Below are 12,195 nucleotides of genomic sequence, written 5' to 3' on the forward strand. Positions count from 1 at the left end.
TGTTTTGTGGGCACAGGCTCGCCCAATAAAAGTTAGTTTTGTCTATCACAGTATTGCTACTGTATTCTTAACGTCACCACCACATGACAATATAATCGTATTCCAGACTGCCACATTGTTTGAACGCGCATGATGTTGGTATCTCTAAGCTTGCGTTAGCTTTAACCGGTACGTAATCGACGGGAAGGAGTCCTGAAGAAGTTACGACATCTTATGATACAGTCGCAAAACACAATTGTTTCTAGGTGTCATCATTTATGAAGCGGCACAACCACAAATGTCCGGCCCCTTGTTCCCTCCTGAAAAGGCTGGGAAGATTATACTTGCCGACGTCTCGGGTACGCCATACGTACCTCTTTCGCTGTTCCTAATAAGAAACAGTGATCAACCCACCGGGGCATTGGTTAGTGAAAAATAGCTATATCCCCATACCTGCTGCACATATAAAAGTACAGATGCTGCAAAAAAAGAAAAATCATGAACCTTCCCACTCTTTGAAGCTGGATGACCAGCGAAGCTGTTTAGCATACGCCACAGAGGCGTCACAGAATGTCGAACATAGGCACGGACTCGCTTACCGTGATATTTACATACGCTCGTGTGGACGATGGGATCGCCACCCGAGAAGTCGGAGGAAACTGGACACGCATGGCATTTCGACGGGACTGCCGGCAGAGAACAGAGGAAGAAAAAGGAAAGGAAATGCGCAAGCGCCTGGAACACCAAACAAGAGAGGGCGGTGCGAACGTAGACACGGCCGACACGGATTAAAGTGTAGTGTGTGTACTTATCAGCTTTATATCTGGTACGGGTTGTATTTGGACCCACAATACTAAACTTATTTTCGCAAGTGAAGCCTGCTTCACCTCCGCCATGGGGTATGCCCAGTATTACACTATCTTCTAGATCAGCCCAAGGTTTTTCATCTATGGACACCGATCCGCTGGAAACTAGCCTTTCACAGCTTCGCTGTAATCAAAATGACCGCCGAACGTTTAACTACATATAAAGAAGCACCTTTATGCAGTCCTTACAAGAAGGTGAATATTTGCTGAGGAAGTCAATGGCAAAATAAACCGTGTGCTCCCGAGCTCTTTCGGCTAAAATTGCCTGCGACGCTATGATGCAACAGCCTACATGTAACGCAAACCAAACTGCACGGTATGATAGCTACAAAAACATAATACAAGTATTACAGAAGCAGTTATGTCGCTACATGTTTGCAGATTAGGGAGGCAAGCGCATCAGACAAGCGGTTAAGAACGCAACAGGCGACGCCGATAACAAGGACACAGATGTTATATTTTTATTGTAGCAGTAGGACCAGACAAGGAAGAAAGACAACGTTATGAGATATGTTGGAAAAAAAATGGCTAAGACAACAACATTCCCTACTGCCATGCAGATGCAAAATATACACATGCGCCATCTTTTATGTCTACGAGAACCCGAAATCTTTCTCTGCACTCTTACCTCAGTTATAAGGCATAATAATCGTGCAATAATTAGAGGAAGATTGAAAAGTCTACGCAACGCGGTGCGAAATATGTACATCCTGCTTACCTACACTTCTTTCTCGAGTGCTGGTACGTGTTATCATATACAGATGATGTTTCTCTTACGTAATAAATAAAAGAAACAAGGAATCCATACATGCTACAAAACGCTTCATCCGTAATGGACAAACCCTAGTGGTGCTTTTTAGCGCGCTTTTAAGAAAAGCCTACCGAGTTTGTTGGCTTCTCGGCGGGCAACTTTCTTCGAGTAAACAGCGTTCATCTTCCTCAGCTGTTAAAAAAAATCAGGTGCTAAAACCACGGCATGATTGTGAAGCACGTCCTGGTGGGGGACACCGAGATAATTTTGACCACCTGAGGTCTTTAACGTGCACGCAACGCTCGGTACGCGAGAGATTTTGCATTTCGCTCCCATCGGAATGCGGCCGGTATTCGATAGCTCAACTTCAGACTTAACAGTGCTACACCCAAGCCACTACACCACCACGGCGGGTTTCCTCCGTTGTTACTTTGGCCCTTCGCTTGCTTCGGCTGAACTGCGTTGCATTTGCGCTTTACAGAGCATTTACAGAGCCTGCCGCGGGAAGCAGCTGTTGCAGGTAGGCAACTTTCCGTTGCCGGATAGCTTCCAGAATTTGAAGTTTCAGGCTACGTTTCTTTATTTATTACCTCCATGGCCACTCATCGACTTGGAAATCTCGCGAGTAATGACGCATTCGCACCGCTGTTATTATTTGCTCTCATTTGTTTTCCTTTGTTCGTGAGAACGCGGCACTGAAAGAAGACCGCAGCTGGGTTCTTTCCTCTCTCTGCGTGATTGTTTAAGTTAGGTTTATACCGGAAAAAACAGGGAGGGAAAGACGAAAGCATTAGTGAGCATGCACTAGACTGTCTATATGACCGTAGGCTTCGCACGGGCTTACACATTCTCATTGAAATATGAAAAACCACTAAAAGTATAAAAAGCAAAAGCGCGTACATAAACGCACAAATATAAGAACAGCATCAAAATGGCACCGAAGTATACCAAGTCGAGGAATTTTAAAGCAACTGTGTAAAGCAACGTAGCCCTGGTGGCCAGATTTTGCTTTTTGTCTGGTTAGGCAGACTGCGAACCCGATGTTGTTTCTTCACGCTCTTGGAGTAACTTCTTTTTTTGGGTTGCAAGTTAAGATTCTCTCTGTTTTTGCGTCCTTTCCCGAAGCGATACAGTTATTCTTGTAAGATGTGGTGCGTATATATTGCCTTGCCTTTTCTACAGGATAAAGGTTTGTCGGCCTCAAAATACGCTGAAAACTCGTGTTGTGCGTTGGGGTCGGTGGGTCGATGAACCAAGCTGCGACTCTTACTTGGCTTCGTCGTATGCAGTTCTTGAAGGCATTATTCCGCCTAAAGCAAGTGCTTCTGAAAGCTGTGTCATCTGTCGATTGCATATACAGAAGCCGAGAGACGTGTTCTGAACACTGTAGAGGGTTCGGATAATTTTTCTTGCAGCTAGAGATACTTATTACACTAATGGGGCTGCGTGGTGACTAACATCAGTCCAGTAAAAATTGCAGCGAGGTTTGTATTCTGCGCGTGGCTGCTACAGACCATGACCATGAATTATTTGATTGCTCTTGCACGCCCATAGCATTCCATAATAAACAATAACAACTGCAGGAATACTAGATACGCAGCATAAATATTACACGAATAAGCTAATAAATAATCATGCGATTGCGAAAGAAGAGAATGGAAACATGCGGCTTTATGTAGAGTAGCTTGGTGTTGAAACCATGACGGGCACTCCTAATCGAAACGACAGAGTTTGTCACCATCGAACGCTAGGTGCTTCGGACAAGTCATGCGGCATACTCAAGCGCCTGAATTATCTATTTTAATCTAATCTGTGAAGAATGCTCCTGTGTGGGAACCGTTTGAGCCTTGCTAAATATTTCGTGGTCGTTGTCGTCTTTTTCATCATCACACCCAGTGTTACATACCCAGCGACGCAATTTGGCCAGGTGGTGGATCTTGAACCCGGGTCCCTTAGCACAACCAGGTAACCATAGACTACCCATTGACCGATGATAATACGAAGGAGGTTAGGCGTGGACATGCATACATATATACATACATATAGGAAGCTGGCTGATGTTCCCGAAAGAATGCTGATCACGTTATTGCCCATTTGTGACCTTTATGAGAGGTACTCAGTGGAACTATGACGACTTACAGGGACCACCACATGAAATTTACAAATTTTCATATAATTTGTTTACTTTTTCATTTGAGTTTTTTACTGGTAAATGAACTTTCCAATTTTGATTTTTCGTTTAATGTATTGGCGTTTCTTTTTTTACTGCAAGAGCAGTTAACATCTCCAGATTAGGCTTGCCTTCCTTTCGCCCACCCGTACGTTCTGTTCATTCTGTTAAGCTGACAATTCCCACTATCGGCTAGAAAACAAAACTGCTCTACGACCGACTCCAGTGGCATTCGAGCCCCTACCAGTGAAGGAATGTGCATTTGGGAGATAAGCACGCTAACCACACAGCTACCTCCCAGCAACGCTGCTAGTCATATAGAGCAAGTTGTTGCGCTCCACGCGGACTGCTAGAGCAGTGGCACCTGTGCACGCATTTGTGAGGCCATAACGAGCGATACTAGCTGTACCGGTCACCGATATAACATTATGTCCATCATTTAGCAATTGTACTCTACAAGACTCGCGGTGTGTGTGCAGGAATTTGTTGTTACGCTTCTTAAAGCACCGTTCAGCGGCACAAGGAAACGTACATGACAATTATGGTGACGATACTCCTCCCGTATAACGCATGCAAACGACAGACGGTGCGCCGATAATCCAGTTGTTGGATAAAAAACAACGTGGAAAGCATCCGCAACGCCAATGCCAACCGCGACGTCCCAAGACAGTGCCACTTAGTTTAAGCAGTACCTGATAGTATTCATAGGCGCCGAGTGCTTATATTGTAATACTGCGAATGTACAGGAAAAAATGAAATCACTCAAGTGTTCCAGGCGGCACTGCTTCATTTTGCTGATGACATCAGTTGTAGTTTTGGCCTCGGAGTCTGCTTGATAGTTCCAGGCGGGACCTTCAAAACGAGCCACGGTCCCTTAAAAGCACGCCAACTTTGACAGAGGAACTGCCTGTCAATTTACATAAAATTTGAAATGAAAAAAATGATTGAGGAGACTTTAAAATTTGAAGGCGATGTGAAATGTCATGCTACGGTCACGACAGTCATGTAGGCCCCTTGAACGTTGTCCCACTGCGTGATGGAAACAAAGAAATGAGAATGTTTCACATAAAACAAAGCAGAGTAAAGAAGACATAGCAAGAATAACTGAATAAAATATATTTATATTTAAAAATGTTCTATCGTCGCGAACAAAGAAAAAGAAAAATTAACATAGGCATATTGCCAAAGAATTAAGACTAAAAGGTGTTTCGAAGCTACGTATTCTACATAAATAAATACAATTTGCTTAGACAAGGGGAGTCTCTGAACGCTAAAGTATGTTCACGTATTTAATTCAATTTTCGCAGCATGCACTACTATTGCCGACATAAAGGTAGCTCGTACACCGCGAACACGCAAAGGTGAGGAATTATCTATTCCACAGAACCTTTTCATTCCTATCACATCTTAAAACTAAATTATGGGATTTTACGTGCCAAAACCACTTTCTGATTATGAGGCACGCCGTAGTGGAGGAATCCGGAAATTTTGGCCACCTGGGGTTCGTCAACATGCTCCTAAATCTAAGTACACGGGTGTTTTCGCATTTCGCTCCATCGAAATGCATGTGCCGTGGCCGGGATTCGATCCCGCGACCTCGTGCTCAGCAGCCGAACACCATAGCCACTGAGCAACCGCGCGGGTACTATCACATATTGTAGTTACCTTTTAAACGTTAGAGTCATTTTCTGATTAATAATGTTAGTGTAAATTATTTGTTCCTCACAACCACATCCTTCCACCCTGAAGAACCGCACTAACTACTGGGACTTCTGTCGATCCCTCATAGTAAGGGGACGAAATTATCGAAGAGAGTAACCGGCAACAAAGACACCCAAAAGAATAAGATGATGGTCGTCACTGTGGGCGAATGCTGCTGTCGCAGTAGTTGAGTTCAGAGCAGAAGTAATTGATGGAGTCTGCTTTCTTTTATGCACGTTTAATAAACAATTGCATAATTTCCTGATGGACTAGTTACGCACGAGTGTCGTGCTAGTTTTGTGAACATGCTGTAACGTTTACCCTGCCGTTCGAATTTTGGGATTATTTCAAAACGTGAGCGGAATGCACCATTCCTGACTGCGACGCACTTGCCAAATCCAACGCGTCCACCGCTATCTTGACCTAACGCTCACTGGTAAGTGCATCGATCGATCTTGGGCACAAGCCTCGGCTCTTCTAGCTGTAAGAGGTAATCAGTGCTTTCACTCAGCCCGCCGTGCTGGAGTTTCGTATCGAATAGCGTTCGCTAACGCGTGTCAGGTTTGAAGTGGCTGGTTAGGGATTACGGAGTGTTCGAGCTTGCTGTCTGAAAGGTGTGTAATTTGGCGCGCGAATGCATCTAGAGTTGGCACCTTTTCCGAGAAAGAAAGACGGACGCTGAAAATGGGAGAAAAGATAGGGTGTGCTTGTTTGTAAAAGTTGCTGCACATACAAATGAGGACAAGAACAAGACAAAATAAAGGGGCAAAACGCCGAATACAAACTGAATTATTGAAGCTGATTTCAAGGCATTATGTAAGAATGAGAAAATATTCGTTTTTTTTCAAATCATTTATTTTGAAGAATATGAAACAGTAACTACGAACAAAGCAATGTATAGGAGTCTAGATCGCAACAAGGTACATGACTTTGAGGGATACTACGAAAACTTTCGAGAATTAGAAATGAATTCGCTTGCGACAATTGAGTTGTATGTTATGTATGAGCACCAGAGAGATTGCTTCGGATGCAGCTTGCAATGTGTCAATTCAGGGCGGAGAGAAAAAAAAAACATGAAATGGCACACTGTACGGCGGAAAACGGGCAGCGGGTGCCCCGAGTGAAAAACCGGCCAGGTGGCAACCGTAAAACCGCATTCATTTGTGGAGTTCATCGGTGGCTACTATTTTCTAAAATGTTACCTGTTTGCTATTATTTTTACGAAGAGGCAGGTATCCTTAACAAGTATTAGATGTTGCAATGAACAGCCATTTGCTTCTATTATTCGTAATTATTAGCGCTTGTATATTACGTGCTATACTTGTTTTGTATTCTCTGGGGGCATTATTTTCACTCTGTGTAATTACTCATCTGGTTATGTGATGATCGCCGTCTACAAGAAGGCCGCTTGTGTGTGTTTGTGACTTTCTTTACGAACTCATTGTGGTGCGATTTTCATTTGACTTTTATATTGATAGGACTGTGTGCTATGGAATTCGGACCCTATGACGTGGTTTCCTTTCATTTTCTCACATATATTTCTATATTGTTTTTTTGCGCCATGCAAGAAGGAGTAGCCGTCACCAATATAAGCTGATTATGTCCATTGTTTTTATTTCCGTTTCAATAAAAAATTAACTTGATACTTCCATGCGATGCTCACGGGTTGACGCTTTGTCGCGCATTTATTTGGTTTACAGCCAGTAATGTTCCTGCTAAAACACGTCTTAAACGTAACAGCTGGTCTTGTCGTTCTAGGCCGTTATGAGCGCTCGTAGTAAGCTTAACGCAAGAGTGTTCCTTGATGAGTGTTCCTATCACTATGCGATGCTGCATGTAAAAACATATTCTAGGGAAGTTTCTGTTTTTCTCAAAACTGTGGGAATACTTCTGCATAGCGTCAATCTGTTATCTTAGCCTTTACTTACAACGACGAAATGCGTTTACTTCCAGGGACCCGGCATGCTAACTGATCTACAGCGATTGCGGCGATTTTCCACTCTTCTGACAAGCTGAATAGGAATAACTTTCAAGAAAACGAGTATCAAATAGTGTGGCACGGAAAGTGAGCTAACGCCTCTGCTTCTTTTGACACCCTAATTGTTATTCTGTACTGGTAGCTGGACGACCTCCTGACTTATTGTTTCTAAATGTGACCCCGGCAGGTTTTGAGTTCGTCGTCAACGTCGGCGTTGTTGTTTATGCCCACATATGCTCCATTCCATTCTCGTGTAGCTATTGAAGTTGCATATAACCGAATGAGTGCGGATAGGAGAATTTGGCTTAGCTGAGTAGTAAGTGTCAGTGGTGGTTGCGAGACTTCGCCCTAACTTAATGATCGTTTCGTGTTAGGCGATATTTCATTTTAAATCGATGAAGTCTACGAGAAGGCCAGCAACTACCAACATATAGGTTCAAATATACAAAAATTTCCGTTAGCCGGATTTATTTTAACGTGTGTATAATGTACGTCACATTCGAACAAAGAAACTATCTGCTTATGCTTCCGTACTGGAAACACTGGCAATGGCTCAGGGTCTACGAAATTATGCTACCGGGTGTGGGGTTAGACCTAACTGAAACTCTGTGGCTATACGTGCCAAAAACAAGATATTGTTAGGATAAACAGCGTAGGAAGGTACTCTGAGGTAATCTTGACCATCTGGGGTTCTTTAATTCGCACCAAATCCACGGTACGCGGGCGTTTTTGCATTGCACCCCCATATAAATGCGGACGCTGCGCACAGGATCAAATCCGTGACCTCGAGTTGGGCCACAGACATTGTGCTGCTACAGTGCAGCAGCGTTCGGGCCGGTTTCCTAAATTTTGTTACCACTTTGGCTCAATGGGCGCAGAAGACAAAATCAGTTCCGTGTGTAAATTAGGCGCAATATAAACACCCATGGTAGTCGATGGTAATCCAGAATGTTCGACCACGTCCTGCATATTATACGGCTGTGGAGCTCCAGGTCGTAAAGGAAAGAAAAAGCAGAGAAGGAAAGACCACAAAAACACGTCAGTTTAGCTCAGCTACATGCCTACAAATCCGTTTTCTTCAGTCCATCTCGGCTCCTGCAGAGATTAGGCATAATCCTGGTCCCAGGCGCAGAGCTTTGCGGAAGCGGAACGAGAAACGCACATAGCTCAGAGGAACAAATCTTTAGGGAAGCTGACAGCCGTAATCGCCTTGCTCGTTCCGCGAATGGTAGTTGGAGAACGTCGTTAACGCTCGCCACCTGCATACGGCAGCACGCCGTCTCGTAACGATGACCGGGTTCAATGCGCTACGCTAATATCAAGCAATGAGCCCCGTGCCACAGCAGCTAAACGGAAGCCGTGAGAGTGTAATCAAGCTATGGGTGGTGTTCTGGCCCCTTTCGTTCTCACTTTCAGGCAATCAGGGAGGCTGCCCACAGCCACTCACAGCTGACAGGGTGGTGAATTTTGGCAATATGGCGCAATTTAACAAGCTACAGATTAGGCCCTCCCTAAAGGCAAAAATTGATTCTTCATTACTGTCACAGACTGAGCCCAGTATGAATTTGCATTCATTCTTTGGAATATCCGCCTAATTATAGCGTTTAACGAAAGGAGCACATGGGGGGGGGGGGGTGCAATACCCATAATATATAGGACACTTCAGTTGACATAAGCTTACCTACATAATTAAAACGCCGTTTGATAAATAAACTCACTCTTAAAGGCAAAAGGAAGCTACAAACACGCACGCCCTCTCTTTGTTTCTTTGATATGTCGAGAATGGGTACCTGTATACAGCAAGCTAAGAAGTATTTTTTTTTATTGCCAAACATTTGGGCGCTATGAACACGTGACTTTCTGGGAGTCACGAGCACACGGCCCCGGCAGCGCGCATGAAAGGCTCTGCAGTAAGATGCCTAGTGTACTAATTTGAAGCCGCTTTTCAGCATGAGCACCAATCATCGAGCCAATGACAAGCGATACGTATCTATAACGCCCACCAACGAAACTGCTTCCCGCATTACCATTCGTATTTAAACCATCAAGGGCTGATTTCACACAGTACATTAAAGCGAAACTGTTGAGGTTTGAACTCTCGTTCGAAAACCTGCTATCACCGTTGCAAAGAGTTCGGAATGCAAGCGCGCATATCGCACAAGTCAGACTCTGAACAAAAGCGGACAACCCGCTACCAAACATCTGGAGTACGAGAATGGCACATGCCACAACATGCGATCGACCACTGTTTCATCCCAATGGTACGAACCAGTAAAGCGCGCGCTTTGAGACGTCTTTCTTCAGATGCCTGTAAACACACCAATGACAGCTTCATATAGTACACAGACAAGCACGCTCATATACGCCTGGTGGGGGTTTTACTTCAGTCGACGGTAACTATATCAACCTTTCGTTCACTCATGTAAAGCCATTCGAGCATCCTGAATTACTTCAACCATTTTCGAGACAGGACGCCCCGTAATCAACGGCACACAGCGTCAAATTATATGAGTTGTTGTTCGTGGCTATAGCAGGCGACGCGCAAGTTCTTCTCGCATTGTTATCGCACTATTACCCGGTACCTGCAGCTATACATATGGTGACTGCGCAGTGAGAATATCGTATTTTTTATTATTTTGGCACTGTCGCTTTCGCTGATACTTTCATTGCCTTAGTTCACGTTATAATGCTCTCAGGCAACGAAAAAAAAAAAACCTGCGAAAACGTCAAGTTCCACTTCGATTCCAGCCTATGGTATGCATCATGCTACCGTCGGCAGCACTATTTTCGAAATGATGAGGAACCAAGGACTGCGTTGCCATGTCGCCTTCCTGCGTAAACTAATCCTTCGCTTTGAAACATAATAATATGGAATCCAGCGTCAGCAGTCCCACTCGAATTGTTGTAAAAAAAAAGCGCATTCAAGATGTTGGCATATAGGCTTCTTCCAGAGACAAACCTTACAGCAACTCTAAAGTAAAAAAAAGGAGGGTAGGTAAATTTATATCATACCATCGTGGCCAGCTACGCCCAATTCTGGCTGATAAATCTTCACGCAATTCAACATTTTTCCCATTCTACTCAATGAAAAAAAAAAAATTATGGGGTTTTACGTGCCAAAACCACTTTCTGATTATGAGGCACGCCGTAGTGGAGGACTCCGGAAATTTCGACCACCTGGGGTTCTTTAACGTGCACCTAAATCTAAGTACACGGGTGTTTTCGCATTTCGCCCCCATCGATCTACTCAATGAAGTACAACGAATTGCTGTCTTTTAGTTTAGTGTGCCACGCTGTTGTACAGGTCATAAATTAAAGAAGAAAAATAGGTTAAATATTAGTTGGGTTCACTAATCGAACTGGGCATTCTTCAAGAGAACAGCCTTTCATGGAAACCTGCAACTATCAATGTCCATCGACAGCGTGGACCATGAAACACCGGTAGCTTTCCTTGTATCGCCATTGCCTCCAACGCACTGCTTTCAGCGACTACGTGTATCTTCTCTTGCTGTCCACCTAGCATTACTCCCACAAGCCAGCAAGTGCCCTGATTATTTTGCGTCACCTACTTAGAAGGGCGTTCGCCCCGTCTCCAAAAGAATGCAATAAATTCCCCTTTGAGGTCTCGTTAGCGCAGCTGCCAATTGAAAATAAAAACTAGGCATTGAAACTTAGAGTAGAGTGTCGAACAGAATATGTCACAATTGAACAGAGCTGCACTCACCAATTCGAATGACGGCGGGTAGCGCGCCTCCTGCTCCGCGTCCTTTGGCGACGATTGTTGCGATGGCTATGACGAAAAGCGCCAGTCGGTGCCGCCCCTCACCCCAGGTGACGGCTGCTTTAGACGGTTGACCCGAGTCCATGTCGCGTCGATGAAGCAGAGCCCACGCTGTGCGTATGCGCTTCGTCCCGCTGTCAGTGTAAAGAACTGCTTCTCGAACGTCGCACACCGCCTTTTATCGCCGCCTCAGGCAATATCCCTAGATGTAATGCGGTGAAATACGTGACCAGGACGTCATGCTCAAGCTTAGGATTTGCGACAAAAAAACGGACAAAAGCCTCTTTCTATGGCTCTTCTATAGTCGAGGTCCCAACTCGGTATTCGAGGCGTGTGCAAAAGCATAAACGAGAGGAAATATTCGAACAACACTTTCCAACGGGAACTTCTTTTCCGGAAATCCCGCGCGCAGGTACAAGTTCACGTCTTGCGATACTGCCTGCTGCTGCGCTTGAAATCTGACGATAAGAAGTGCTTGAATCTTTAATCGCTGTATATTTTTCCTTCTCGACTCTCTCGAGCTAAGCGAGTTCTAGCTGCGCACAGTACTTCAAGAATCGAAAGTTTCCGATGATATATACAGTTTCTTGCTAAAACACTATTTGCTATGTTGTTATTTCTTTAAGACAGCACTGAAATTTGAGAATATTGTAGAAATATTAGCCTATTCTAAAAAGTAGCGGCAAAACTCATTTTGCGCCCAGATTTACGCTGTCTTTCATAGTTTTCTTTTGGCTCCGCGACGCCTTTACATAAAATTGGAAAGAAAACATCAGAATAAAATATACGCAGCTTCAATTATCTAATGAAAGAGCAGAATGCGATGCCTTTTTGCGAAGCTTCCTCTTGCTGTAAAAGTATCGAAAGTGTAGCTACCAAAGCTGTACTAGCAATACATGTTTATTACTAAAACATGAAGTCGTACGGAAATATTTAGGATGTCTTAATATTTTTGTCCGTTAGCTTGAA

General features: G+C 44.2%; 1 protein-coding gene across 1 annotated transcript in view; it reads right to left on the reverse strand.

The window, feature by feature from the left end:
• The window catches only part of LOC135899751 (glutamate receptor ionotropic, kainate 2-like), a 166,695-nt gene extending 155,069 nt beyond the window's left edge, over positions 1-11,626 (reverse strand). The window contains exon 1 of the mRNA XM_065429082.2: positions 11,170-11,626. Within this exon, the coding sequence (XP_065285154.1) occupies positions 11,170-11,311 (142 nt within the window). The 5' untranslated portion in view covers positions 11,312-11,626. The remainder of the gene's footprint in view (positions 1-11,169) is intronic.
• Positions 11,627-12,195: the final 569 nt, after the last annotated feature.

Source organism: Dermacentor albipictus, chromosome 5 (assembly GCF_038994185.2).
Source record: "Dermacentor albipictus isolate Rhodes 1998 colony chromosome 5, USDA_Dalb.pri_finalv2, whole genome shotgun sequence".
Lineage (NCBI taxonomy): Eukaryota > Metazoa > Arthropoda > Arachnida > Ixodida > Ixodidae > Dermacentor > Dermacentor albipictus.